The 27,325-nt window shown below is 51.9% G+C and overlaps 1 protein-coding gene across 1 annotated transcript; it reads right to left on the bottom strand.

The window, feature by feature from the left end:
• Window positions 1–1,323: 1,323 nt before the first annotated feature.
• On the bottom strand, window positions 1,324–27,055 carry DUSP5 (dual specificity phosphatase 5). Its single transcript, XM_069611770.1, has 4 exons — window positions 26,575–27,055; window positions 20,290–20,435; window positions 15,122–15,341; window positions 1,324–3,127 (listed from the first exon to the last, which is right to left on the bottom strand). The coding sequence occupies exons 1-4, from the start codon at window positions 26,996–26,998 to the stop codon at window positions 2,709–2,711; spliced, it is 1,209 nt and encodes a 402-aa protein (XP_069467871.1). The 5' UTR covers window positions 26,999–27,055; the 3' UTR covers window positions 1,324–2,708.
• Between the last annotated feature and the right edge of the window lie 270 nt (window positions 27,056–27,325).

Genomic DNA, 27,325 nt, shown 5'->3' with positions numbered 1-27,325 from the left:
CTGTGGGGGTATCCCCCCATGCATAATTGCGGAAAAATTAGAAGAAAATAAAGCCAACTTTGGCATTCGGTCCTTTCACGCAGATCCTTTTATTGTCAGCCTGGTTTACTCATTAAGCTGTCACGAGTTAGTGGACCAGCATGCCTGGTGCTGGGTTTCACCAAAAACAGAGGGCCCAGACCAGGAAACACCCTTTTGATCTCTCTGAAGGTTAAGCACCTTCCCTAATTGGGGCTGGAACCCTGTTTTACTGTGGCGCTGGATGTGGTGTTTGCCAGATGGTATTTTCATACCCTGTATTCATTCTCTAATGATTAAGGACACCGTTGTGTGCTTGAGATTGGTCGAGTTTAATATTGTATAGGTTCAGCTACAATTTTTTTTACAAATGTTGCCATGTTTTGGTGGACATCTCTGCTTGCAGTTGGATATATGCCATATGCTGTTTGCATTTGCTAGAGTGCATTGTCGTTCTAGCAAATGCAAACAGCATATGGCATATATCCAACTGTGCTTTGGCAACTGCATTGGCACTGTAGCAAATTGGGATAGGTTCTCAAGACCTCAAAAAGAGCTCCTCTGGGGGCTCCTACTGAATCACTCACAGGCACAGCATTTGTGTTGTGTTCTCCCATGATATGTAATCTTTAGCAAGCCTCTCTGATGAAGAGAAAATGGGCCTCATAAGTTTGCCGGTGCGGAAACTATGGTACTCGTAAGCTTGCCGGTACTGTAGTTCCCTGACCGGCAAACTACAAGTTGTGCTCCTGGGTGCCTTTCTGCTCGCCAGGTTGGACCCGACGGGCAGAGCGGCACCCGCGAGCACAGCATGTCGGATGCACCGGCACCATTCATAACAGTGCATCCGACTACCCCACTCCCATTGAGCCCTATGGGGCTCAAATGGGAAAGAATTGTTCATGGTGCCCAGGAATGGGCAAATTCCAGGTCCGGCAAAGCTGTAATGACCCGGTAATTGCCCATTTCTGGGCAATCCGAGCGTCAGCTGCAGGTTCGAATCCCGGCAAGGCCAACTCAGCCTTTCATCCTTCTGAGGTCGATAAGTGAGTACCACTTTCGGTTGGGTGATATTGTATGAAATATGTGCTCTGTAAAGCGCTACATTAATAACACATCATTATTATTGAGGCCCAATGTGTTCACTTTCCTGAACTCTTTCCCAGAGCACATTGTGCCACTGATGAATACGATTTCTTCCCAGAAGAGAACTTTGACCCCAGTTTATGGGACACATCAGTTATTTTCTGTGTATTAACTGTACAGCACGTGTGCAATTCTTCAGTAAACATTCAGGACACAGTGTTAAATAAAGAGGTTTATTTACACTATAAAAAGCATTCCACCAGTCCTTCACATTTACAAGTTCTCAGAAATTATTGCAGTTCTCTGTAACAAAAAAACAAAGTCGTTGACAGACCTGAAGAAAAAGACACATTTGAACACCATGCTACTCCTGGTAGCAAGGCGCGATCCAGGGAACGGAGAGTTGTAACGCAGTGCAGTGTCGAAAGTGCGTGTTGAACATGACATACTAAACGAGACGAAGGCTTAGAGCGGCTGGAACCTGGCTATGCGCCACCTGCACACACGAAAGCTACGTGATAAATTATTTGGTCTGAATTCTAGCAGGAATGGTTAACTAGGGTTGCCACTTCCAAGAGGGCGCGGGGAGACAAACAATGTGTTATTTGGTGATGTGGGAAGAACTAGGCAATGGCCACTTGTATGCGCAGCAGGGACACCAACTTTTCCAGAAACTTACTGAGAACTCTGTTTGGCTTGCCTGAGACGAGTTAGTTATCAAGGCAAGTTTCTTTATTTTGATTTATAACGCGCCATATGCTTTCAAATTTGCTTCAAGGCATTAGCCAGAAAGCGTCCTTTCGCAATTTTATTTTTAATACACGACTTTATTGGGGTACAGAGGGTGTTAAAAATACTGGCTTTACCGGTAAATCAAAACAACCCAATGTGGTGATGCTACTGATAAGTGATCCATTTTTGCAATCGGATGTGGTCATTTTCTGGGCAACAGCTACATCTAGTGGTAACATCTGGGAAGAACAGTTTCAGAACCAAATCGTTGAAGGCCCGTTGGCAGAAAGGCAAGCAAGTCATTAATTTAAAGCATAGTACTGGACACTTCACGAAACTTGCCAGCACAATTTTTAGATGTTAACTGTCCTCTACACATTGACAAGTCCCTGCAGAGATTCCCATGGTGTGCTTCCCATCACAGTGGAACACAAGAAGGCAAAACACAAACAACCACCACAAATCGACACAGTTCAAGTCTTTGCCATTAGAAAAATAAAATCAAGTTTTCTTTACGTTTGGCTTGCATACAATATATTATTTCCTTCCGTTTTTCACAAATATTCTAAGTTGCCAGGAAGGCAAATACTTGGTGTGGAGGTGCAAGGGCAGAATTTTGCAGTAGGACGAAGCACTCGATAAATGGAAGAAGATGCAAGTTGGATACCATTCAATGGGTCTCTTGAAGAAAAATACCCTGCAACAAACCGGAGGGATTTGTGGAGGCTCCAAGGCTCAGCATCTCACCGGGGAGGACCAGCGCTCTCTTCAGCCATGAAAAGCTTCTGTATTGCACAGGTAGGAGCAGAGCGCCTTGGAAAGAAAAAGAAAATCACAGTTGCCAAGAAAGGAGTCCTTGATCTCTGTCCGAGTTAACAAGACGAGGATGCCGTGATAGGGCTGAGCGTCAGCTTATGCACAGGCGAACACATGGGCACGGGCGAACAATGGGGCACGGCGGTCAACACCGAGGTAGGGAAGGGATAGCGGGAGCCTTCGAAGGTCTTTGTGAGAGCCATCTCCTCTGCAAAAAAGCTGACTGTGTCCCGCTTGCAGGCTGCAATGGGCAGGCTGGCAGCGGCCGAGAGGACCTCAGATTCGTAGTGGAGCAGCTGACCCATGAAGCCAAAGTTTGGGGAGATCATGCTGCGCCGCTGCTTGATGTAGTCGAAGGCCTCCTCCAGGCGGAAGGCTTTGGTTTTCATGAGGTAGGCCATGCAGATGGTGGGGGAGCGCGAGATGCCAGCCTCGCAGTGTACCAGGACCTTCCCGCCAGCTCGTCGGACGGAGTCTGAAACAAAACAGGGTACAAGACATGATTAGCATCGGGGCCCCCAAAGTAAGTTGAGAAGATTTGGGTTCGCGCTAGACGATGTTAAAGGAGACAGACGATTGTGTGCAAGAGGAACTCCAACACCAATAACCATGCCAAGCCATCATGGGTCAAGCGGATTGCCAGCCTTATCGCCCGTGAAGGCTCTCCTCCAGAGGTGAACAGTACACAACCCATGGCAAAAGACATCACTAGCTGTCTGTCTGCAGTAGGATCTTTAGTTCAGAGGTTAACAGTACATTCAAAAAGCATTGGCCAAGACACCCCTCTTGCTTTGGGGCAGGCATCGGATAGGCATTTGCCAGGCACCGCCAATAGAGTACTAGCTGGCCATAACATTACAGTAGATGGAACATGGTACCATTATCTGGGCATAAGATAGCAGCGCCCGGCAACTGCACATTACCAGTACACAAGGCAACATTGTTACTTTTGTCAATACGTGTTCTTAACAGGACTTCAGTGGAAGTAACAGATATGAATCAACTGGGCGGAAGTGCACTAGGTGGAGACATTTTTATTAGAAGAGTAGCACATGTACAGCTGAAACCAAGCCATTAACCGCTCTGCTCCTACCTTAGAAGAGTAGCACATGTACAGCTGAAACCAAGCCATTAACCGGACTGCTTAGAACTGGCAGCCAACGTTTGATATTAGTGGTGGATAGACTGGCTTAAAGAGATGGCAGGAGAATGGGAAATGGGCGAAAGGATTGGCGTGGCCACGAGCATACAATGGGTGGTGCCACCCGTTACATGCCATCTCCCTCCAATCAGCAACACCTAATAGTCACTTTTTTTAAATGCACGATTGTAAAATGATGTTGTCCTGGAGAGAAGGGGCACTTTCTCACCAGACACTGCACTCCCTAGAAGATGCGTGGGGTTTATACTTCGGAAGCACCTCCCTACACCCCCCGCCACTGGATCAGGAGGCCCTGGGGCACCGGGGGATGGCTCTCCAGGTCTGCCATTATGTAGCCAACCAATCGGTCTCATTGCCCTTTCTCGCACAGGCTGAATCCTCTCCCACCTAAGCCATTTTGAAGAGGTTTGCCCACGAACGCAGGAAATCTTGAGTTTGCCAAAAGTGTGGGAGTTCCCCCACTCCACCCCCCCCCCCCCCGCAAAATGATAAGAAACACAGCTAAATGTCCCGTTCTTTGGGGGTGGTGCCCAGAAACATGTTTGAGCTCTCCGGGTCATATCACAGCAGACTTAGCCATTTGCAGATCAGCCGGATCTCACCCACAAGTACAGCCCAGCGCCGAAATGCCAGGCAATTCTCCTGGGAGCGCAATTAGCCGCGAGCCCAGACACGTGATTACGCCTCCTGTGGCCCCGCGAGGCCCAGGTCCAGCGTCTCTGGTTATGGGTGGTGGTACTGCCATTCAGAAGTGAACTGCCTGGCATTCCAGAGCTGGGCTGTGGTACTACCATTCAGAAGTGAACTGCCTGGCATTCCAGAGCTGGGCTGTGGTACTACCATTCAGAAGTGAACTGCCTGGCATTCCAGAGCTGGGCTGCGGTTATGGGTGGTGGCACTACCATTCAGAAGTGAACTGTCTGGCATTCCAGAGCTGGGCTGTCCTTGTGGGCAGCATCAGACGGACAAGCAAACTGGGTACGGTACAATCCTGTGGGTTTAGCAGGGACAAACCCAGGGTTTATTGTCCCCTCAAAATGCAACTTTGAGGCACGGGGAAACCTGCTGGGCCATAAAAGTGTGTACACATACAAGCGAGTCATTCGAACAATCAGGGATGAGTCTTTAGATGAAAGTGAATTACCCAACAGACATGCGATTCATATCGGTGATGGGCATTGCATCGGGTTAGATCAATACACAAATAAATCCTTCGAGTCTGAGGTGCCTCTACCCTCAAAAATAAGCTCGTCTGAGTTCTAGAAGGCGCCCCTCAAGTAGCAAAAACAAAGGGGTGATGGCTGGAAGGTTTAGACTGAATCTTAACCACTGGCATTGCTCGGGGCAACCCTCCAGACCATCGTTCTTCGCCTGCCAAGCCATTACAGAAGGGGAAAGACCATATGCAAATCAGGCAAGTAGCCTCAGGCGGCCCCCCCCCCCCCCCGAAGGAGGACATGTTTCCTCCAAAGGGGACCACCACGGAGTCGGACCAATGAGAGCGTCCCTGCAGTGAGAACGCAATGGCCATTACGAGAATGAAGCCGCATGAACTAGTTTGCTTGTGCACTGATCCAGCGAACACCAAACACGGAGCCAGGTTGCATGCCCGCTGAGCCAGCAAACACCAAACACGGAGCTGGGTTACATGCCTGCTGAGCCAGCAAACACCAAACATGGAGCCAGGTTGCATGCCCGCTGAGCCAGCAAACACCAGGTTGCATGCCTGCTGAGCCAGCAAACACCATGGAGCCAGGTTGCATGCCTGCTGAGCCAGCAAACACCAAACATTGAGTCAGGTTGCATGCCTGCAGAGCCAGCAAACACCAAACATGGAGCCAGGTTGCATGCCTGCTGAGCCAGGAGCCGGGTTGCATGCCTGCTGAGCCAGCGAACACCAAACATGGAGCCGGGTTGCATTCCTGCTGATCCAGCAAACACCACACAGAACAGGGATGCATGGTAGAGCCAGGATGTGTGTCCGCTGATCCAGCAAACCGCTACGGGGTGGGGGCACTGCCGAGGTTTTTCCTGAAGAAACGTTTAGGGCTCCTAGAGGTTGACTTACTATAGCCAGCTCTAGGACCTTGGCACTCAGAATCTGAACAGGCCCACACCAGGGCCAAGCAGGTCTATTGTGGAACATCCTTGAGGAAGTCCTTTTCGTAAGTGCTACACGCATTAGAAGATTTGTAGAGTTAAAGGACGGGTGAAAGGTTCGTACCCACTGTTGACTGACGCCTGCTGGGGGTGGGGGCATACGAGATGTCCTTATAGCCAATAAAAAGACGTGCGTGATCCTTTAACGACCTTCCGAGGGGCGACTGAGCGACAGGACAGGTGTGCTTGACAGACTGTGTTTAAAGAGGTTTCCGCCCCAGCAGCCCCCGGAGAGTTTAGGGGGGGCTGACCTTTGCACTTCCGCTGCCCTTTCGGCCACAAGGAGAGGTCACCAGGAAGCGGCGGCCCCAGGATAACAAAAGAACAAGGCCTTCCCAGGAGAGATGGCACCGAGGACCATAAAACTGTGGAATGCCATGGAGGGCGCCAGACCTCTCCTGAGACCAGCCCTTAGGACGAGCGATGGCAACGGGCGCGCCCTCCAGTGCTGGTGGCGGCCGGAATCAGGGCGCCAGGCGGGTTCCCTCCCCACAATAAGCAGACTACCCCACTTTGCCCAAGAAGGCCTGCCTCGGCGGGGCTTTATTGAGGTTAGCAGGACACAGAGCCCGGTTATCAGCCGAGCTCGGATACTCCCCACTCGGCCATTAGCTTTACAGCCGGATAGGTGGGGTGGGGGCGAGGTCACGTCTTAATTGCAGGTGACAGAGGAGGGTCACAAACCGTGCCTGATAAGGCCTCTGTCCTCGTGTGCAATCGCCCCGAGAGCGTGTCAGGGGGACGGGGTGGGGTTAACTGCCACACAGTGCGGGTCTCCGCCCTCTGCGGGTAGCGCCCTTTTATAGCGCCTGTGTGGCCGCCCATCGGTCATTTTCAGAGGAAACCCTGCCTTTGCCGCGCCGAAGCAAACAATCAAGAAAACATGGACCCATCAGATGTAGGCTGCCAGATGTGGGGTTGGTATTTGGGGCGAGCATGTGACAGAAATGTAGTGGTGAAGTGACCAAAGAAGTAGTGGAACTATAATCCCTGCTGGCCTGCCCCGCTCCCCAAAACCCCTATCGCCACGCCCCCTCACACGCGCAATCCAAACCCCAACCAAACGCGCCTGCTGTTTACGGGACCGTTCAGTGCAGTGCACCGAAGTGCAAGTTTTAACTTCTTCCTACACTTATTTTAAAACAAAACCATTCTGGAATGGTTTATTTAAAATAAGAGTATTGGGGCGGTTCACCGCTCCCTGCCAGCCCCCCACTGCAGAAATGAACTTCTTTCTTTGAAAAGGACCAATGGAGAATTGGCCGGAAGATATTTCTGTGGCCATTTTTCCAGTTGAGCTCCTGTAAAGGACGGGCGTGGGAAACTAGGAGAGGATGGCAGGTGGTTTATGGACCGTACAAAACTCAAATGACTGCAGGCCAGGGCGAGGTGCCCTCCACTGGCACCAGGCGAGGGCACAGCCTCCATGTCTGCGAATGGGTGTACCTGCTGCCCTGAGCAGCCCTGCGCAGGGAAGTCATTTACTTCCTGGTGGCAGCTGCCTGGTGGCAGCTGCGGCGTCCCTGTGACTCCGCAAATATCAAGGCCGCGCTGTTGACTTGCAGAAGCCCTGTAATTACGCCCCCATTCCAAGCCCCCGGCTGCCAGGGGGCTGGGGACTGGGCCAGGTGGAGTTGCACCTGTAGTGCACGCAAATCTGGTGCTCATGTGAGGCTTGTAGACACCTGCGCCCTTTGCGAACCCAACACCTGCACTGCAGGGAGTGTGGGTGCGCTCGTGCTGCAGGTCTACATAACCGCAGACACCATCGCCCACCCAAGAGACTCTAGGCTGGGGAGCAGGGTGCATTCCTGCTATATGCCATGGACAGTCTGCAGCCACTGAACCCCAAACTCGCCTCATGGGTCAGACGCGTGCCCCTCTAAATGACAAAACATGAATTCCAACGCAGTGGTGAGCAGGCTGCGGTGCCCTGGGCCCTCTGGGGGCATTCCCACGGCGGGCACCGCTGCACTGACGCATGCAGGCCCCCCCCCCCCCACTCCCCCCCACCTCACATCCAAGGCCTGGGCTGGAGAGCCACAGCGGCACGTTCCGTTCCGCAAAAGAAGTCTCCGCATGTTCTGAACATGGTGCACGTCCGCAGTGGACGGGACCTGCCCACGCTGGGTGGTGCAAGATGTGGTTTCTGCACTGAACAGCAGGGGTGAAGGTGGCCGATATCTGATCTCCGCCAGCTTCGGTGTTGAATGCCGTGTGTAACCTTCGCTCGTGGCCTCTACAGTTGCGCGCCCAACCCACACCGTGCAAAGCCCGAAGCTTCAAACTGGAAGGGCCGGTACCGGCACTTATTGGCATACCAAGATGCCATGTGCACAACAACGCGGCCACATCCTGTGCGTTTCATGACGCCCCACGCCCAAAGGGCACGGCCTGGCAGGCACACATCCATCACACCTGAAAGCCACCTCGCGGGCCGGTGTAGTGAAGAGAACCCTCCCTCCCCCATCCCCAATAGCAGGCACCTGCCATACAAGCCAGGGTACACATCTGCAACTCACCACATACCAGAGGCACAAGCCAAGCCCCCTACTGACAGGCTCAAGTTCACAGCAGCGAGTGGAATACTGCCTTTTATCTGCACGGGGTGATGAAAGGAGGCTCACGGAGGCAGGGGAGCTGGCTTTTTCATAGCTCGCCATCACCCAATAACTGCCTATTATGGTTTCCTTGGTTTGTGATCAAAAGTGTGTTTAACCAGACGCCTACTCCTTGGTGGCAGCTGCAAGAATAGAATACAGACGCCTCTGGGATAAAAAATAAAAATGACATTTGAAATCCACCCTCCCCAATATATTTACATGGTGTGGGAGTTCTATTGGACATCACTCAAGAGTTCTTTATGTGCTATTCTTTACTTAGTCCATGCAGCTAATGTTATGAAACCCTGCAATTTGCAGGAATTATTTAATTGGAGTGAATTATGCGTTTTGAAGCAGCAGGGGGCGTCGTGACAACATTCCGAATCTCCCCACACCTGCCTGCTTCTGTGAACAGAGGGCCAGCACTCAGCCCCTGCATGTGTGGTGCAGCGGCCTACCCGTCTACTCCTTCCTCCCGCTAGACAAACAAAGTCCTCAATTTGACTGCTGCACTCTTTACATCCTACCCAGATCCTACCACAACATGCTGGTTGGCTTGCACTACCGATCTCTGTTCAAGTTACTTCTCCTAATCTACAGGGCCATCAATGGTCTTGCACCTCAGTGTCTGATTGTATCTCAGTTTACTCACCACCTCGGTCCCCAAGATCTTCTTCTGTACTGAAGCACCATGCAATACCCTCGCTTCTGCCTTTCTCCCTACACGACTGCCAATCAAAGTCAGCCCAACCGCAGAGCTCTTCAAAGCTCGGCTTAAACTGGACTCAATCGCTAGCGAGGGAGCCTCTCCTCCATCCTCCCCCTATGCCCCCCTCCCCCCCCCAACAGACCCCGCCACCTTCCCCAGTGAGACTTCATAATGTAATTTTCTATATTTAAACAGTACTCCACTTTAGGTGAAAATGTGTATGCAGTTGTCCCGACAGCCTTGCAAAAGGTCTTGGGTTGATTAAACCATCTATAAAATAGCACTGCACTCTAAAGCAAAGCCAATTTTTGGAGAAAAGGGCTTGTATGTGGGGCAATTTGCATGCCCACAATGCCTTGCTGCTGTGGCTCAGAACTGGAGGTGAACTTCCAGCAAGGCCTTCTAGATGGCCGTGTGATGTTTGTTCAAAGGGACTATCCTCATTTTGTGCGCCTTTTTTTGTTCATGGCATGTCCCACTTTCTGAACAGGCGCATTAACCGCCTCGCCACGTGCTCTCATCTTTGAGCTATTGTACAGGCACCCTGCTCCCGCCATCGGAAAACGTATCGCGAGTCATTTCAGATCAAAATGGACATCGTTGCTCTTCAAATACATATACAAAAAGTGAGAAAACAAAATGGCGCCAAGAAGCGCCCCTTGGGATGAGGCCAGACTTGTTGGCTGTACAGTCGCTGCTGAGGGCAAGACCTTGAGAAGGAGGAGGCATTTAGCACCCTAGGCTGTAGTGCCCAGGTGCCATGCTGCCTCCACGTCCTGTGCAAAGCACGCTTCTAACCCATTAGCAACACCGAACGAGCTCATAAAAGCCGGGGCCTCTTCAGGCAGGAGGCTTTTCCCACAGAGCCAGGATGTGGCCTGCCCTTCATCCAATGCCTGCCCTCGAGCTGATGGAACGGACATTCGAGGTCACTGGGGGGGGGGGGCTCTCCTCCCCCACTCGGAGTGCAGCTGGCAGGACACCGTGCCCTTTACATTACGCGCGCTCCCTCTCCCGGGCACTGGGATGCGCGCAAGGCACTGAAGAGGCTTGTAAAAAAATACCGAGTCCCCTGTGTACAGACTTCAGGACTCCTGATTGCAAGTGCTTCCCCGTCGCAGGTTTCAGGAAACTGTCGTGGCTTTGAGACAAAAAACATGAGACAGTGGAGAACTGGTTGGTCTGCAGGAAAACGTGCAAACCTTCCAACAAATCCTCTGCATGTGAAAGGTCTGTGGGGCTGGGGTGGAGTCACTGTTGTGTCGCACATCTGACAGTCCTAGCCATTTTCCTGGACTTTCAGGCACCATTCTAAAAATCGGCAAATGTTCCATTTACGGGAGACTGGAGGAGGGGGTCATGGTGTGCTCAACAGGCAAATGGTCTTCCCCTTCTGTAGTGTCTAGGCAGGCGAAGAACGGTGGTCTGGAGGGTTGCCCAGAGCAATGCCAGTGGTTAAGATTCATTCTAAACCTTCCAGCCATCACCTTTTTGTTTGTGCTTAACAGGACCCAGGAGATTTGACTGGGACAGCCCAGCGATGTGGTTGCCATCTCCCAGGGCGTGGACCGGGGACAGCTCAGCGATGTGGACGCCATCGCCCAGGGCGTGGATCGGGGACAGCCCAACGATGTGGGCGCGGAGGGCCATCTCCCAGGGCGTGGATGAATCGGGGACAGCCCAGAGGGGGGCGTGGATGAATTGGGGACAGCCCAGGTGGCCCTCTTCCGGGTATGGAATCATTGAAAACACTTGGCTGAACTAATACAATTGCCCCCCCCCCCCCCCCTTCACAGTAGCCCTAGACGCCCATCTACCTTTCAACCATACCTGCCCAACCTTCGGAATTTTAAGCATTTCTCCGGGTCTCCGGAAAAGTCCCGTGAATCTCAGGAATTTTGAGATTCTTTCCGGGTCCCGCCATATTCTCCACCTGATTGGCTGCCGCCGGTAGCCAATCGGGTGGAGAAGTGGCCGGGACCCGGAAACGGCGCTCAATGCGACCCCCGACCCCTGTAATAATAGTGCTTTCAATCCATATCATTGCATTGAAAGCAGTATTATTACCGCGTTCATTTTGCTTACCTTAGCACTGAAAATAATTCATTCAATCCTCTAGTAAGCAAAATGAAGGCGGCGCCGCTGCAGGAATAATGCGGCTTTCAATCCAGTGACATGCATTGATAGCACTATTATGAAGGCGGCGGCACTGCCTTCATTTTGCTTACTAGAGGATTGAATGAATTATTTTCAATGCTATAGTAAGCAAACTGAAGCCTACAACAACCGAGTTTACCTGTTGGGCGTGTGGGCGGAGCCATGTGCAAATGGGCGGAGTATTGTGTGGCTGTGGGCGGGGCATACATCTCAGGAATTTTGATTTTCAAATGTAGGCAGGTATGCTTTCAACAATGGGCCACAGCGCGGGATATTTTTTCCCAGACTAGCACCACGACAGGGAAACTAGAAGACCAGTTTGTTTCGCACATCTCAGCCTTCTCATGTGGAGGAGTGAAAAGCCTAGCACTAAGTGGACAGCTTCCCCCTCGAGGCGCATTAGCTCACACCGAGGAGGGGAAGCGCCCTGCGGTCTCCTGAGACGAGCTGTCAAGCATGGCAGGAGAGCCTTTGTCGGGCCCAGTTCCTGCACAGCGAGATCCTGGGCAAGTGGTCACCCTGCAGGGGGACTCACAGCTTCACAACAAAAACACCCCGCCCCCTAAAAGACCAGAGCACTGGAAGCAAATTAACATGAAAAGGGAGGCCATCTCCTTTATTTCCCCATACACAGCCCGACCCATCCAGAAATGCAGGGATTCCATTCCGTGTTTACAATCACACGTCTCCTGGGTTGGTGTTTTGTCATCCTGCAAACAAGAAGCAGCGAGGAATGCGACACGGGGGGGGGGGGGGGAGTGTGTGTCCCTGCATCCGGGCACCCGTTGCCCTCACTGGGCACATTCTAAGTGTGTTTGGTCCCGGTGGGCATCAGCATGTCAAACTCCTTGAAGCACAGCTGCCCCAGACTACACCATGCCACGTACGGATAGTGGCCAGGGCATTCTGTGGCGGGCACGCCCCCCACCCCAACCCCTGGGGTTGCATTAGATGCAGTGACAAGAAAGCAGCAGCACGACCCTGGGTGCCCCTCGTCTGCCCACGCCACCCTCACACGTCAAGCGCACGCTGGCCTATCTACACACTGAGGCCTACAACCCTGGAAAAGCAAGCAGTGCTAGGAGGCCACCCCAGTGGCATGTGTGCGATATACACACAGCAATGCATAGGGCCGGATTTACAAAAGCGTTTTACTATGGTGCAATCCCATTGAAAAAACGCTCTGTAAGTCAGGCCCTTAGTATCTTGCAACAGAAGGGCAACTTTGACATCCATGACAAGGTGGTTATGTTTTTTTTTATACTGCGTGAGCCACCCCCACAGAACTGCCCCAGCACGGATGCATGTCTGGAGATTGGAACATTCTGTCCCCGCTAGGGGTCTGCAGAGGAATGGCAAACAGAAGGAAGGAAGCACACGAGGGAGATTTGTACTGGTAGGAGGGATGGAAAGGAGACAACGGAGTGGTCAATATAAGTGTTTGTGGCGAATCAACTTCCAGAGCACCAGTGGTCTAGGGATTAATATCGGTTTCTAAACCATCAAACAGCCCCACACCTCTAGTACACCAGAAGGGATGCAAACAGACTGGAAACACAAGTAAATTATAAACCTTGTCCAATTCGAGTAACGTGGATGGAAAGGCAGGCTTATCTAAGCAAGGTTGTGGATCGTTGGTTAGTTTTAACAGTGAAAATACAATTATTACCCAATGATAAAAAGGAACTGTCCATCAAGGTTGCATAAACATCTACTTTATTACTAGAACAGACAGTTCTAACACACTACAAAATACAATCTACCCTGTAAAGGAATACAGAGGGCAGACAGTTTCATAAAGGAAAGGCGTGCACTCTGGATACTAAGAGGAGGGTAGTCTGTAAAGCAATCAGTCACTGTTCAAGGTTATTCGGTTTCAGCAGCAAGGGAGCAAGGGGTCGTAAATGTCACTAGGGGCCTTCAGAGAAGGACCAGGGGGACAGAACCACAATGTACTGGGTTCTTAAGATGACCTTGATGCGTGACAGCATCAAGCCGGTTCCAGGACACTACAGCTCCTGAAACAGTTCAAGACGGGAGACAGTTGCAGGTAGCATGCAGTTGGGCAAGTGAGGCTGGACGGGCGGCTGCAGGCTGGCCTACACAGCGACTCAGGGTCACAAATCATATCTATGTGCTGGATGGCAGATCGGGAACACTCGGCGAGGTGTCGCGGATGGCTTTAATGACTGCAGCGTGACAACAGTGGTGCAACCGGTCACAGCTAGAGGGCTCGACTGCCTCAAAAGGTCCTTAAAAGATGGATGCTGGTTGATGCTTCTTGTGGCACTCCTACTAGCTTCTTTGCTGGGCATGTGTCGTCGGCGTATGGCCAAAGCTGAGGAGAGGGTTTGCAGGCAACGGCCTTGTCCTTTGGTCAGAGACTCACACTTCCCCACATAGGAAGCTTGCTGGCAGAAAGTAGCAGGGCACGCTGTGTGCTGGCTGGGTACTGGTTCTGGTGCTGCTGGACGGGTCCTTTGAGTCCGGTATCTGCCTCTGTTCCCTGGGAGAAGTTTACGAGAGGGATCTTGCTTCCCTCTTGGAAATCCTGGCCTCTTTCAATGGCGGAAGCTGTAAGGCACACTGTACCTTCAGCCAGGGTCCAAAAGAGTCCTTATTCCTTTCAAAGTCATCAGATCTACCAAAAGAGGGGCTCAACCCACTTTTAAAGCCAAATGGGTCCCAGTGATGGGTGCAGGCCAAGACTAACTTAAAGAACCAATCCTGGGTTGTCACCAACTATCTTTTGTTATGCCTGAGGACATACCCAGAGTGCTTTGCAACAGGAAAGGTAAGGGGTGACAACATGTAATACTAAGTCTCACACATCTTCCTGTCTGTTGTGGATCAAAGTGCCTCTGGTTAATTGAGCTCTCTGTGGCTCCTGATCAAAGCACAGATCTCCCTTGAAGTTATGGCGAGAGCAGACTTCCTGTCTCCATCAAATCACATACTTCTTCCCTCTGAAAGTGGGGGTTCCCTTGCAGGGGTTACCTACTGTAAACATTTGTTCCAGACATGACATTCACTGCCTTTCATACTGAGGGGTGGGAGCGAGCTTCAAGCTGACACATTGCATATCAAAAGGGTGTTGGGGTTTCCTGCCCTTTGTTAGTTCTGTGACCAGGCCTCTTTGCAGGCCTGCATCAATTAACTCATCAGTATGCACTGCCACCACACAGAACTACAGTGGGCAGGGTGGATCCATGGAGCCTTTGACATTTAATTAGGCTGGCCATGGCAGGCGGAAGGTGTTGGTCTCCTCCTCTTGATGCGTTTCATGTACTCCCGGCTGTCCCATTCCAACTAAATGTGACTGGGAGGATTGGATCTGTAGGGTTTGCCCCCCCCAAAGTGTACTGGACTGGGTGTTTGTTGTGCGGCGAGCATAGGAAATGTGTGCGGACTAGCCCCACACATTTTCCGAAGTTGATCTCCCATCATTCCATTTCTTACAACAACAAAAAAAACAGGCGAGCACAACATTCCCTGTGGGGATGGTTGAATTCCTCAGTGGTCATTGCAGTTTCGTCAGGTCAGGGAACAGAGTCCTGCAGACAAATGATGGGCTAGGATCACAATGTCTTCAAATGTACAGCTGGGATTTTAACCCTGGCCCACTAGTTTCACAAGCCCACACCATAGAACCCAGCCTAGAAGAGAATGGCTACTCACCAATGAAATCTATGGCTTCTTGGAAGTGCGAGCTGATGTCTGCAGTGTGGTTGTCCTCCACAGGGATCCACTTGTAATGGAATTGGTCCTTCACGCATTCCGAGCTCTTCCGGGACACGTTCAGTAAGGCGGTGATTCGCAGGTTGGCCAGGAAATCACATTTGGAAGCATGGTAGGCACTGCCAAGGTAGAGGAATGGAAGGATTTCCACTGGGCTGCCCTGTGAAGAAAGCGACCAGAAGGTGAGATTTCTAGGTAGCACTACACATGTACTCTATGCTTACCAACTTTGCCTGGCACCAGAGTAAATGAAATAAAGTCTTAGTAAATGTTTAGCCAAAATACTGCAAACAACTTTTAGGATCTGGACAATAGCAATGTGGTGGTTACCTGTGCACAGACACAAAACTTTAACAATGTGTTGGTGAAAACACTTATTAGCATGATCTATACAAACGGATTAAAGTATGAAACGTGGTTGCCATTTGGTGCCATGTCATGAGCTACCAATATGCAATCCTAGTTATATTATCCTTTAGGATGCTGGGATTTGTAGTCCAATAATATAAAACGACATGACAACATTAAGCAATCATGCCATGGCATCAATAGGCTGCGAGGTACAAACTCCAGCAACGTTAAGGACCCTCAGAGCTGTTCAGCCCCCACCCCGCTTACTTGTGAATGTGCACAATCAACGGCTAGGTTTACAGAGACTGGCTTGAAAGAGTGGGTTATGTTATTTGCTCAAAACGCATTGATAGAGTATATTAGACGTGTCTGAAAAAGAAAGGGGTGGCAAGGGGAAAGCGCTGAAAAAAACATGCAAAATAGAACCCGTGCTGAACAAACCTTCCCTACAAACACGATGTTAATTTTCTCCGATGCCAAACATATGCAAGGAGGGGGTGGAGGGGGAGGGGCGAGGGTTTATCAGTAAGCAGCTTGGCTGACCCTGCAAGACGCCAGGGCTGTCCACTTGCAGGGTGTCGGCTCGGGGCCCCGCGGCATAAGTTCTAGTGAGTCACTGTGCCACCGCCCAGGGGCAGAAGCTGCCGTCATGTGCCTGTCCACGTCTGTTCCGCTCCGATTAAACCCCTCCTAGGCGATCCCTTCCTGCGGGAAAGCCCGCTTCCTGCTCAGCCCACCCAGGGAGGGTTGGTGGCAGGCGAGGCCAGCACCAGTCTCCTTAATTATAAGACGGCCTCCCGTGGAAGCGGGTGCCTGGGGTTAAGCGCAAGCACCAGTCCTGTGAAAGGAGCGAACCGCTGGCATCTGCGGCCTAGGGGTTCATGTGGCTCCCGGAGTGTACCGAAACGCATTTGTTTATTCTTAATGTGTAAGGCGCTTTATACAACAGCATTGTGTTTCAAAGCGCCATTGTGTTTGAAAATGATTTACCTCCACCTCCGTGTAGTGTCCATGAAAAAATGGCAACATGGCGGGTACGTAGGGTGCACTTTATAAATAGCTGGACATTGACATGCGAGAGGGAGGGGCACTACACCAAAGGGGCAATTCAATTGTTTTTTTTAAAATCACTTTTCACGCCCGATTTACAAACATGTTTTGACATGGGAAAGCCCCACTGAACATCAGACCCTTGGTGTGATACGATTTACTAGAGATCTACCAGGTGCACGATGGCACACGCAATATTAAAAACTAAACCAGGCCGTGCTCTCCGGCCACTTCCGGCGCATTCAATCTACGGTTGGGTGTGGCTGGGTGCGGCGCTTCATAAAATCCGCAATTACTGAACACACGGCTGTCCAGCGGAACTCGCGAGGGGGCATCCTGGCCATGGGGGGCGGTTGTAGTATGCACTTATCAAAGAGTTGGGGCCTAATTATTTCAAGTTTTCTAGTGACCTCTTTTTTGCAGCGGAATTTGCGATTCACGTGATGCTGCTTGGAGGCGCAAAGCACGCCCGCCATGCCTGCTCGAGTGGAAACAGCGGAACTGGAGAGGGTGGGGAGGGGGTTCAGGCGCTCCTGTTGCACCCCCCACTTCTGCCCCCACGCCTTGGTGAGAAAAGAATGCCAGGAATGCTTGGCAGGAAGAGGTCAGTGCGAGACATTCCTCCCTGGACAGGAAAGAAAGGGGTCACATTCCTTCCCGGGGTGGGGGAGGGGCGCGCTTCCCTCCCGAGAGAACGTGAAGCAAACACGCCTTTTCTGGCCCGACTAGTAAAGTAACAATGTATGCGTTTTGGAAGGTGAGGATTACTCGACTGTAGACATACGTGACAAACAGGCATTGCCAAGGCCAACAGTTTCTGCTTTTGTGTAAGCATGGGAAAGGCAATATGTATACACAATGCAAAACTGTTGGCTTTACCAATGCTTGCTGGACTTTTAGGACCCCAGGACTTACTAAAGTGGGCCACTGTTGGTAAATACGTGTGCAGGTCCCAAAACAGAGGCACTTTTCTTGTGGGAATGGAGGTGCGACAGAGCACGGGTCGCTTCCCATCGCTACCATATTTAATGTGACAGATTCAATTGTTTTTTAAGCATTTCTAGTACAGTCACTGGTCGAAGTGTGCAAAAAGTAGTGGAACTATGTTCCCTGCTGGCCTGCATCCTCTCCCCACAAACCCCATTGCTGCACCCCCTCCCGCACGCAATCCAAACCCCCCAAACATATGCTGTTTAAGGGAATGTTCAGTGCAAGTTTCAACTTCTTCCGACATTTATTTTAAAACTAAACCATTACAGACCAGTTTATTTTTAAAATAAAAGTATAGGAACAGTAACACTTTTTTTGTAATTAGAAGAGCACCGCTCCCACCCACTTCGATCACCGAGTACAGCCTGCAGGGGAGCAGTTGGATGCCTCTGCAGGAAATCCCACACCTCTACCTCCGATATGTTGAAAGTTTGAAATCGTGTCGTGTTTGACACCAGCAGTTGTGCCAATAACGCAGCGTATATTCGAAAGAAGATACCTATTGAGACAACCCTATCGCAAGCATCCCCGAAGAGAAGCATCTGAGGGAGAACTACTCCCTGAAGGAATATGAAAAAGAAGCAAAGAACGAAGTCTGTGACGTGATAAGAAAATATGAACGACATCTCAGAAGATTGGCTGAAGAAGAGGGTGTATGGATCCTACAGAAACTAATGAAATAGTCAAACTTTTAAATACGAAAAAGAAGATTACACGTGCACGAAGTGCTGCAGAGAATCAACCGTCCAATAATTGTACGGACGCTGAAACGCAAGTAGACTACGTCATCGTAGAAGCTGGCTATATGTAGTGAACAGAATGCAGGCAAAGCCGCCACTCTGTAGAAGCTGGACATCATTATACATTTCAGTAAGCCAGGACCCATGAAGGGGGGGAAAATTGTGTCGCAGCAAGAAAGCTGAAATCTTGCAGCTGCATGGCAAGGCTGTCTTGCCTGGTATCAAAACTGAAGCAGCCAAGGTCAGCTATCGATTCTTGAAAGGAGTGAACGTGCAAATGATGAATCATCCGTTAGGGTGCATAGAAACACAGAGTGACAAATTTTATTAAGACATTTAAAACCTGCAAATTGGACCAAATCGTGGTCTCCTGTCACGTGAGCCAAGGATGAAAATAGAGTCGAACTCGAGTCCTAGAACAACGATACTGAGTGCTCCCACTCCTGTGTATTCCCAGAGACAAGGATACTTTCAGGGCCAAGTACAAAAGATAATCTTCATGGCATATGGCTTGAGTGATGAGATTTTGGGCTAATTGGGCGATGAGATGTTGGGCTAATTGGGTGGGGAGGTAGTCAGGCCCGCCTCCCTGCACCTGGGTGGTCTAGGCTTACATGCTGCTAAGTGAACCCAATGACATGGCACAAGCGTGCCAACCAATTGTAGAGGTCCACATAACGAAGGGCTTTATACTTTGGAGACCAATTGAAAACGGTGTACTAATGGTTTTGAAGATTACAGCCAATCACAATCCTAGTTCCAATGTAATATATACATAAATGTTCCCCTTAAGCCTATCACAATCCCTAGTAGTTTTTTCATTATTTGCCACATAGATGTCATACTTTTAGTTTAAAGTCTGTTTTATGAAAAGATCGCTGAGACAAATGGTGCGAACGCCCGTTAATGTCCGTTGTAACTCCCCGTTTTAGAGAATTGTTAATAAAACAGTACTTTGCCATCTTCCTGAGTTGGTGTGGTAATTTGGACTCTTAGGAATCCATCCATTGCATGCACGTTCCGAAAGGGCCCCAGATCAAGCCACCTCCCACAGGGAGAATAAGTTAATTGCAGAGAATACACTTGAAATTAAATACAATGGGCCTCATTATGAGGTGGGCGCAAAGAGATACCGGGCTCCGTTCGCCCTATTCCGAGGTCCCTTAGCGGGTCCCTTCCGTTATGGATGGGGCCAGTTAAGGGACTTCAGAGCTAATAATGGTACCGCAATTAGCGGTACCGTTATTCGCGCATTCCCATTGAGTCCTATGGGGGCTCAAATGGGAATGGGGAATTAGTTTTTCAATGGGGATTTACCAGTCCCGCCAAGGTCGGATTGGACCGGTAAGTCCCCACTGAACGAGGGCGGACATGGTCCCGTTATTGGTGGTAGTCATGGCGCTAAAAGCGCCATGACTACCGCCAACCTTGGAACGAGGGCCAATGGGCCTGATTCATAACACGTTTTTGCCAACCGATTTCGCCATACAGGCCACACATGCATCGTGTGACTGAGCAAAGCACTCGCACAAGGAGTTCAATGTCGGGGACAGAGCAAGATGCAACGGACTGCATGCGGCAATTCTCTGCATTCACGCACATGGACATTGGGGCCACATTAAAAAGAATGTACACTGAGTTACTCTGTCTCCAGCAGTAAGCAGAGCTTTAAATCGACTGGCACTTCCCGGTTCTGAGCACCTGCACTTCTTTTATTTGTAAAGCCACGGCGTCGGCACTTAGTAGGGGGTTACACTATGCACACGCGCACCATTCACCAAAGAAGCGGCGAATACGATACATACTTGAAAGCATCGAATCAGCAACAGGATTTCTGCAGCGCAGCACGACTTTCTGAAGTTAAGCAGCACAAGGCTCGGCCCTGGATGTCCCCGCCTCTCGCAAAGCTCCCTCGCTCAGCAAATGTGCAAACAGGAAGCGTGGGTCGCCCGCCCCCGGATTCCCCCCCACACACACCTGGTCATAGGCGGGCTTGTGCTGGGCGCAGAGCTTCTCCGGATGGGGCTCGGGGTGGTTTCGATCTGCGTCACTTCCTTCAAGGAGAGCCCCTCTCTGCTCCACGCAGCACTCCGGGTACAGCTGGTGAAAGGCCTCGTAGCCCCCTGGAAGAGAAAAGGGCAGGTTTCAGGCTCAGCTCCGCGCTGACAAGCACCGCAGCAAACTCTAGGACCCCCAATCCCTCTGCAATCATGATTACTATGACGGGGACCCCTGGCAGAAAAAGAGCGGCTCTGCGCGGACATACCTTGGGAAAGGTGTGCACCTACTCCAAACATCACACGCTCTCTTCCTTCGGTGCTTTAAGAGAGTTAAGCAATCGAGGGTGGCTCTAATCTAAAGGGTTGTGATTCGGGGCCTAAAGAGGGGTTCCGTGCAGCCTCAAATCCCAAGTACATAACTAAGAGGACAGGCCTGTGTGAGTAAAGATGTGACCAAACAGAGCCAATCGAGATTACATATGTGCAACGAAAGGAACACATGTCTAGTTTAAATGTGATTAATGTATGTACAAAGTTTGACAAAAATAAGTACATTCAAATACGAAACAGAACATCAAATCAAGGGTCAAAACAATAGTTCTTCTGAAATAAATGCATTATTCGTGCAAACTAATTAAAAGCATTTTACTGATAATGCGTTCATGCGCATGCGTGGCAAAAATCAACAATGTGTGGTTATTCCCCTTTGTGTTTGAAAAGTTTCAAATTCTTTAACTGATGTGATTCATTACTGGGGGAGGGGCATGTACTGGCATAGAGCAGTACTGGCACTCATATTTAAAGAAATGGGGTAGGGGAGGTCAGTTTGGAGAGCCCTGGCTGCAGGACAATATTTGGAGACTGCCGGGGCGGAATCCTGGCCCAATTAAAGCCGCGCGCTCTCTAGAAAACAAGTGGGAGGCAAGAAAGCTAGCTTCAGTCATAACAGACCCCTGCACCCCCTCCACAGCCACAGAGTCACGTGGTACCTCTGTTGATCTCCCTCCTCCACGCAGGGTCGGACAGGGACATTAACTCAAACGGGGCCAGACTAGCCGGATGGGCGAACCTTGGGGCATTGGCCGACCATGCTCGTTCCTGCCTTCCCATGCCCCGGCAGGAGGATAGCTGAGGCTTCAGTAAGACAGGCCTGCTCAAGGTCATCCCTCCGATGTCAATAAACTGAGTAACATCAACAATGGTTGCTAACCATTACAACGCCGAGAAGCACGCAAAGCGCTATAGATCACGGTTAGAGCCCCCCACGCCTCCTGCCTTCAACTGTAACGTAACTGCCCCCATCGCTACAGAATAGCATCATGAAGGAATTTTACAGACAAAAAATAAGATAAAAAAATAAAAAAAGGGGGAAGGTGACCTTGTAGCACCCGGTGCACAGAGGCGTGCCATGCACGAGGGATCCCCTATGTAGCCTGAAACCCATGGGTGCCTCCACAGAGTGCAGTTTCTGGGTTCCACGGTTTAGGAAGTTTGATTCTGGGGCCGTGTGGGGAGAATTTGGTCAGCATTTCCCGTCTATACAAGGGCCCTGCGGAGTCAATGCTCCCAGTAGAGGCCCGTGCATGCATGGCCTGGGGTGACACGGACACACCGTGCTCTCCATTCATGAACAGTACAGCACTCCAGTTGCTAAGGACGTGCACTCCACACGGCTCAGCCTTTTAGCCCAGCGCCTGCACGCGGAGAGCGAGAGAGGCGGGCGCTTGATAGATTTATTCCCCTCCCCCAGCCTCACACTGACGTTCGCCATCCTCCCGTCATGTTGGGCTCTGGCGGGGGGAGAAGGGTTAACACTCATCTGCTGGAGGATAGAAACCGCTCATTGACAACAATGAGTCACCTACCCATCACCGGCTCTGCTCCCCCCGGCACTCCACTCCCCACCCCGGGGCCAGGCGCTACCCACAGCCGACTCACTTCCTTACTAGCAGTCACTCCCCACCCCCGGGCACACCACCACCTGCCCGGCAATCACCACATCCTCACACTGCCTTCCCGAGTACACCCCCGGACACTCACCCCCCAGCTAACCAATAGGAGCACCCGACTACACACCCGGCTCTTCTTCCTCCCGGACACTCACACCCCCAGCAGCACCCTCCTTACACCAGAGTACACACCCAGCTCTTGTTCCCCCTGGACACTCTCACCCCAGCTAACCCCCAGGAGCACCCTCCTTACACCCGAGTACACACCCAGCTCTTCTTCCCCCCGGACACTCTCACCCCAGCTAACTCCCAGGAGCACCCTCCTTACACCCGAGTACACACCCAGCTCTTCTCCCCCCCCCCCCCCCCGACACTCACCCCCAGCAGCACCCGAGTACACACCCAGCTCTTCTTCCCCCGGACACTCACCCCCAACAGCACCCTCCTTACGCCTGAGTACACACCCAGCTCTTCTTCCCCCCGGACATTCACCCGCAGCTAACCCCCAGGAGCACCCTCCTTACACCCGAGTAACACCCAGCTCTTGTCCCCCCCCCCCCGACACTCACACCCCCAGGAGCACCCTCCTTACACCCAAGTACACACCCAGCTCTTCCTCTGGACATGGACACCCCAGAGTATCCGCAGGAGCACCCTCATTACACACCCAGATCTCCCCCTGGACATGGACACCCTAGAGTATCCGCAGGAGCACCCTCATTACACACCCAGATCTCCCCCTGGACATGGACACCCCAGAGTATCCGCAGGAGCACCCTCATTACACACCCAGATCTCCCCCTGGACATGGACACCCCAGAGTATCCGCAGGAGCACCCTCATTACACACCCAGATCTCCCCCTGGACATGGACACCCCAGAGTATCCGCAGGAGCACCCTCATTACACACCCAGATCTCCCCCTGGACATGGACACCCCTAGCTAACTCTCATACGTGCCCCAACCACGAACCCCAGGGGACGCATCTTGCAGATCATAACTGCTCTACCCACTGCAGCGCACCTTCCGAGCCCTCACCACAAGCTCCCGCTCCCTGCACCCAGGGCCTATGCACTCCAATTCCCTGGCTACACCTTCACTAACCACCCCAGCTCACCGGCTCCATGGCCAGCGCCCACCCCTCACTCCGAGTTCCGCCTTCCAGCCTGCTACCCCCTACTCCCGCACTCCGATCCCACTCCCAGAACCTTCCTGCGGACCAGAGCCACGCTCGCCTGCGCTCACTGCCACCCCCGAGGCGACCCAACCTGCTACAGAAAGGGGCACTCAGTCAGGGTCGGAGTGGGGCATAACATTGGGCACCAATGAAAAAGTAGACCACGGTTGCAAATGGCAAGTTATTCCACAAGTGGGAGTCTATGCAAAATTGTCCAATTTAAAGTATAGCTATTAAGCAAGAATTGTCACAACTACTAGCCTTTGAGTGAAGTAACTCAAACAAGCCGACATTGGCCAAGACAAGGCCACCACACGAAGGGGTGTCGGGTGCATGGCTCCGCGTGCCCTCGGGTTGCCCCATTCACCAGCGCAGTTCATCCGGTGGCTTTGACTGCCAGGCGGATCCTAGCTCGGCCCGCCTCGGCATCACACGGGATCGGGCCTTTGCCAGCCTCGCCGAGGAAGTCGCACGCGGCTTCCGCCAGCAGTGGGCGCCAGGCACCCCCTCAACGCACCAGAGCCCTTGGCATGAAGTGACCCCGCCGAGCCCCACCCAGACACCTGCACCTCGCGGAAGCGAGCCAACCTTTCCCCGAGTCTGAGGGTAAAGCGGGCTATAGGGTGCACTGTGCGCGTTCAGATAACGGGCACGATAGCACGGGTCGTTCGAAGTGACGTCGCACTGGCGAACTGTGCAGAGTGTATATTTGCAGTGCAAAGTCAGCAGTCATTTTTTTGCAGTACAAAATGACTGCACTGTAAAAACACACCTTTGCACAGTTCCATGAATCAGGGGTTGTGTCGGCAGTGCAAAATCCCTTTGAACCATGCAAACGATTCCATGAATCGGCCCCTACTCTCTACCAGTAACACGAGGCGTGTTTCAAGATATACAGAAAAAAGTCACTTTATAGAAGGGCTCTCCTTCGTTTTGTAATGTGTGTCACTCATGTGAGAAGCCTCTCGCAAGGTTGTCATACCGCTGTGACGACTAAACACACACCGAACATCTGGCCATATAGACTAAACGGGATTGCAAAGGCATTAGCTCGGAGTTGCTGCCGTGCGTATTCCTAATCACACGGAGTGAGTGCCCGTACTCGGTACAGGTCAGGGCACAGCAAAAGACACCCACACACCACCAACTGGGTCAACTGCGTGCACTGGCACAAGCTGGTGGTGAGCGTTTACACAATATGAATTTGTAGTCATGCAATTCGCCAAAATTGCTCCAAGGCAATATCGCTCATAGCCCCCCATAACCTTCGAAACATTCTGCACATTCGACACAACATGTCCTTTGCAGACCATGCAATTTCCCCAACACAGCAGCGTGCATCCGAGATCGATCCGCAAACTTCAGTTTCCAGAGTACAACCTGTTATTTTTAGTTCATAAACACAGATATGCAGGCAGTACCATTTTTAGTTAACTGCTTTCATCTTCCATACTACCAGAGCCTTCGAAGTCATAATAAAGCGCCTAGAACCCATAACAGACGCTCGGAGAGACGCTTGGGAGTTGGGTATACGTGACATCTACATGGCACGCGATGCATCGGAGCGTCCTTTCCTACCAGGGGCTTAATAAACTGCTCGTGTGCTCAGAGGCTGGTCGCGTACACGAGTATCCCGTGCGCCACGCTCAGAAATACACTTGCCCGAGGAAGTCTGGCACAGAAGCCATGCACTCGGCGGTAAACAAGTCCACAGGTGCGATGTGGTGGCCACTTAGGACTATTGCAGGCTGTGTTGAGTCCGTGCGAGTGACTCCGACAATTGCACCCGTCCATGCACCGCAGTCTACAGGTCCTGGTGTAACCAGTTGCTAAAGCCCCCCCCCCCCCCCCCTGCACGGACAGACGAGCTCCCTCCCCCCGTGCAGGCCGACTTGGCCACATTTAATCAAGCTGCAACAGATACACAACTAGACCCCCTCAGTGTGCACTGTTTATTCCATCGCATTAGCCACTTGTCACTAGCCCTCCTTTCACGATGACATTTCCCCGCACGGTATAGTGCCAGTTACCTCGCCTCTAAGCGCTGTACGACATTAGGTGCCACTACATTCCAACTGTGTACAGTACTGTGATGCACACGGTCCGATTGTCTACTCTGTGCTAGATGCCAGTTGTAACCTCATATGTCAGTACCGCTGCCAGACAACTCCCTGGCAGACACCCAAAGCCAGCAGCAGCTCGCAATCAACCTCCCTGTGCTCAACACACTACACTGCCAGAAACAGCCGGTGTCCCCAGCCGTCAGGTAGCCGCACTCCCACCCACGACCAATTCTCACATACCCCCCAGTACTGTACTGTCAGATGTGCCCATTGTCAGTGTATATGTCTACCAGGTACACGATCAATGCACGTTGTCACATTGCTCAGTCTTTGTGCACAGCTAAGTGCCCCCTTCCACGGCACTTTATCTTAGATGCCTCCCCATGCACTTGATCTCAGATGCCTCCCCATGCACTTGGCATGAAGCTGCCACTTGATCTCAGATGCCTCCCCATGCACTTGGCATGAAGCTGCCACTTGATCTCAGATGCCTCCCCATGCACTTGGCATGAAGCTGCCACTTGATCTCAGATGCCCCCACGTGCACTTGATCTCAGATGCCTCCCCATGCACTTGGCATGAAGCTGCCACTTTATCTCAGATGCCTCCCCATGGACTTGGCATGAAGCTGCCACTTTATCTCAGATGCCTCCCCATGCACTTGATCTCAGATGCTTCCCCGTGCACTTGGCATGAAGCTGCCACTTTATCTTAGATGCCTCCCCATGCACTTGATCTCAGATGCTTCCCCGTGCACTTGGCATTAAGCTGCCACTTTATCTCAGATGCCTCCCCATGCACTTGGCATGAAGCTGCCACTTTATCTCAGATGCCTCCATATGCACTTGGCATGAAGCTGCCACTATCTTAGATGCCTCCCCATGCACTTGATCTCAGATGCTTCCCCGTGCACTTGGCATGAAGCTGCCACTTTATCTCAGATGCCTCCCCATGCACTTGGCATGAAGCTGCCACTTTATCTCAGATGCCCCCACGTGCACTTGATCTCAGATGCCCCCCGTGCACTTGGCATGAAGCTGCCCGGTGACCCAGGCGCAGGACAGCAGCTCACCTCTCAGGAAGCACACGCGGGGTCCGTCCGGGAGCCCGCTCAGGGTCCGCAGCACAGCGCGGGCGGTGCTGTCAGGGGGCAGCCGCTGCCAGCGCGCGCTGTCCGCGTCCAGCACCACCACCGCGGGGAAAGCGCCCTCCATCAGGCGGGCGCGCGCCGACTCCTCGGGAACCACAAAGCGGACGGGCGCCGGCCCCCCGCGGGATCGCCGCAGCACCAGCGAGTTCAGGTTCACGTTCAGCGAGCCCCGCAGGCTGGAGCCCAGGAAGGCAAGCGAGGGCCGGCAGTCCAAGAGCAGGGGCCGCCGGCCGGCTCCGGCGCGCAGCAGCCTGCGGAGCCGGCGCGCGTCCACGGACGTCACCTTGATGGGGCAGCGGCGCGCGGCGGGCTCCGACATAGCGCGAGACGACGGCAGAAGCTGCATGAGGACCGCGGGACCAGAACTTCAATGCGCGGAGATCCCGCCACCAGTCCTTTAACTGGACTAGAAGCTCCCAGCAGCTGACGTCGATGTCCATATTTGGAGCGTGACGTCCTGTTCATTCCAAACATGGTCATGAGCGACAACTCCTCCTTCCTGAGGATTAGGTCCCGCCCACTTCATAGTTCAGGACCACGGACACAACCAACTGACTGTCCATCGGCCCGCTACTATGCGGCCATCTTTAAACTGGCAGTTTCTTGCTAATTACCTCAATATACATCAAGGAAACGCAATATTTTAAAATTAAACTGAAGAAATATGTTTCAA

This window comes from Ambystoma mexicanum, chromosome 8 (assembly GCF_040938575.1).
Source record: "Ambystoma mexicanum isolate Mex_15411 chromosome 8, UKY_AmexF1_1, whole genome shotgun sequence".
Classification (NCBI taxonomy): Eukaryota; Metazoa; Chordata; class Amphibia; order Caudata; family Ambystomatidae; genus Ambystoma; species Ambystoma mexicanum.
This window is presented reverse-complemented; position numbering and strand designations above follow the sequence as displayed.

Coding starts and splice junctions, on each gene's coding strand:
- DUSP5 (XM_069611770.1), bottom strand. CDS start 26,998: ATGCAGCTTCTGCCGTCGTCTCGCGCTATGTCGGAGCCCGCCGCGCGC. Junction 20,436..26,574: donor CCGCGTGTGCTTCCTGAGAG/GTGAGCTGCTGT, acceptor TTTCTCTTCCAG/GGGGCTACGAGGCCTTTCAC. Junction 15,342..20,289: donor ACAAGCCCGCCTATGACCAG/GTGTGTGTGGGG, acceptor CTTTCTTCACAG/GGCAGCCCAGTGGAAATCCT.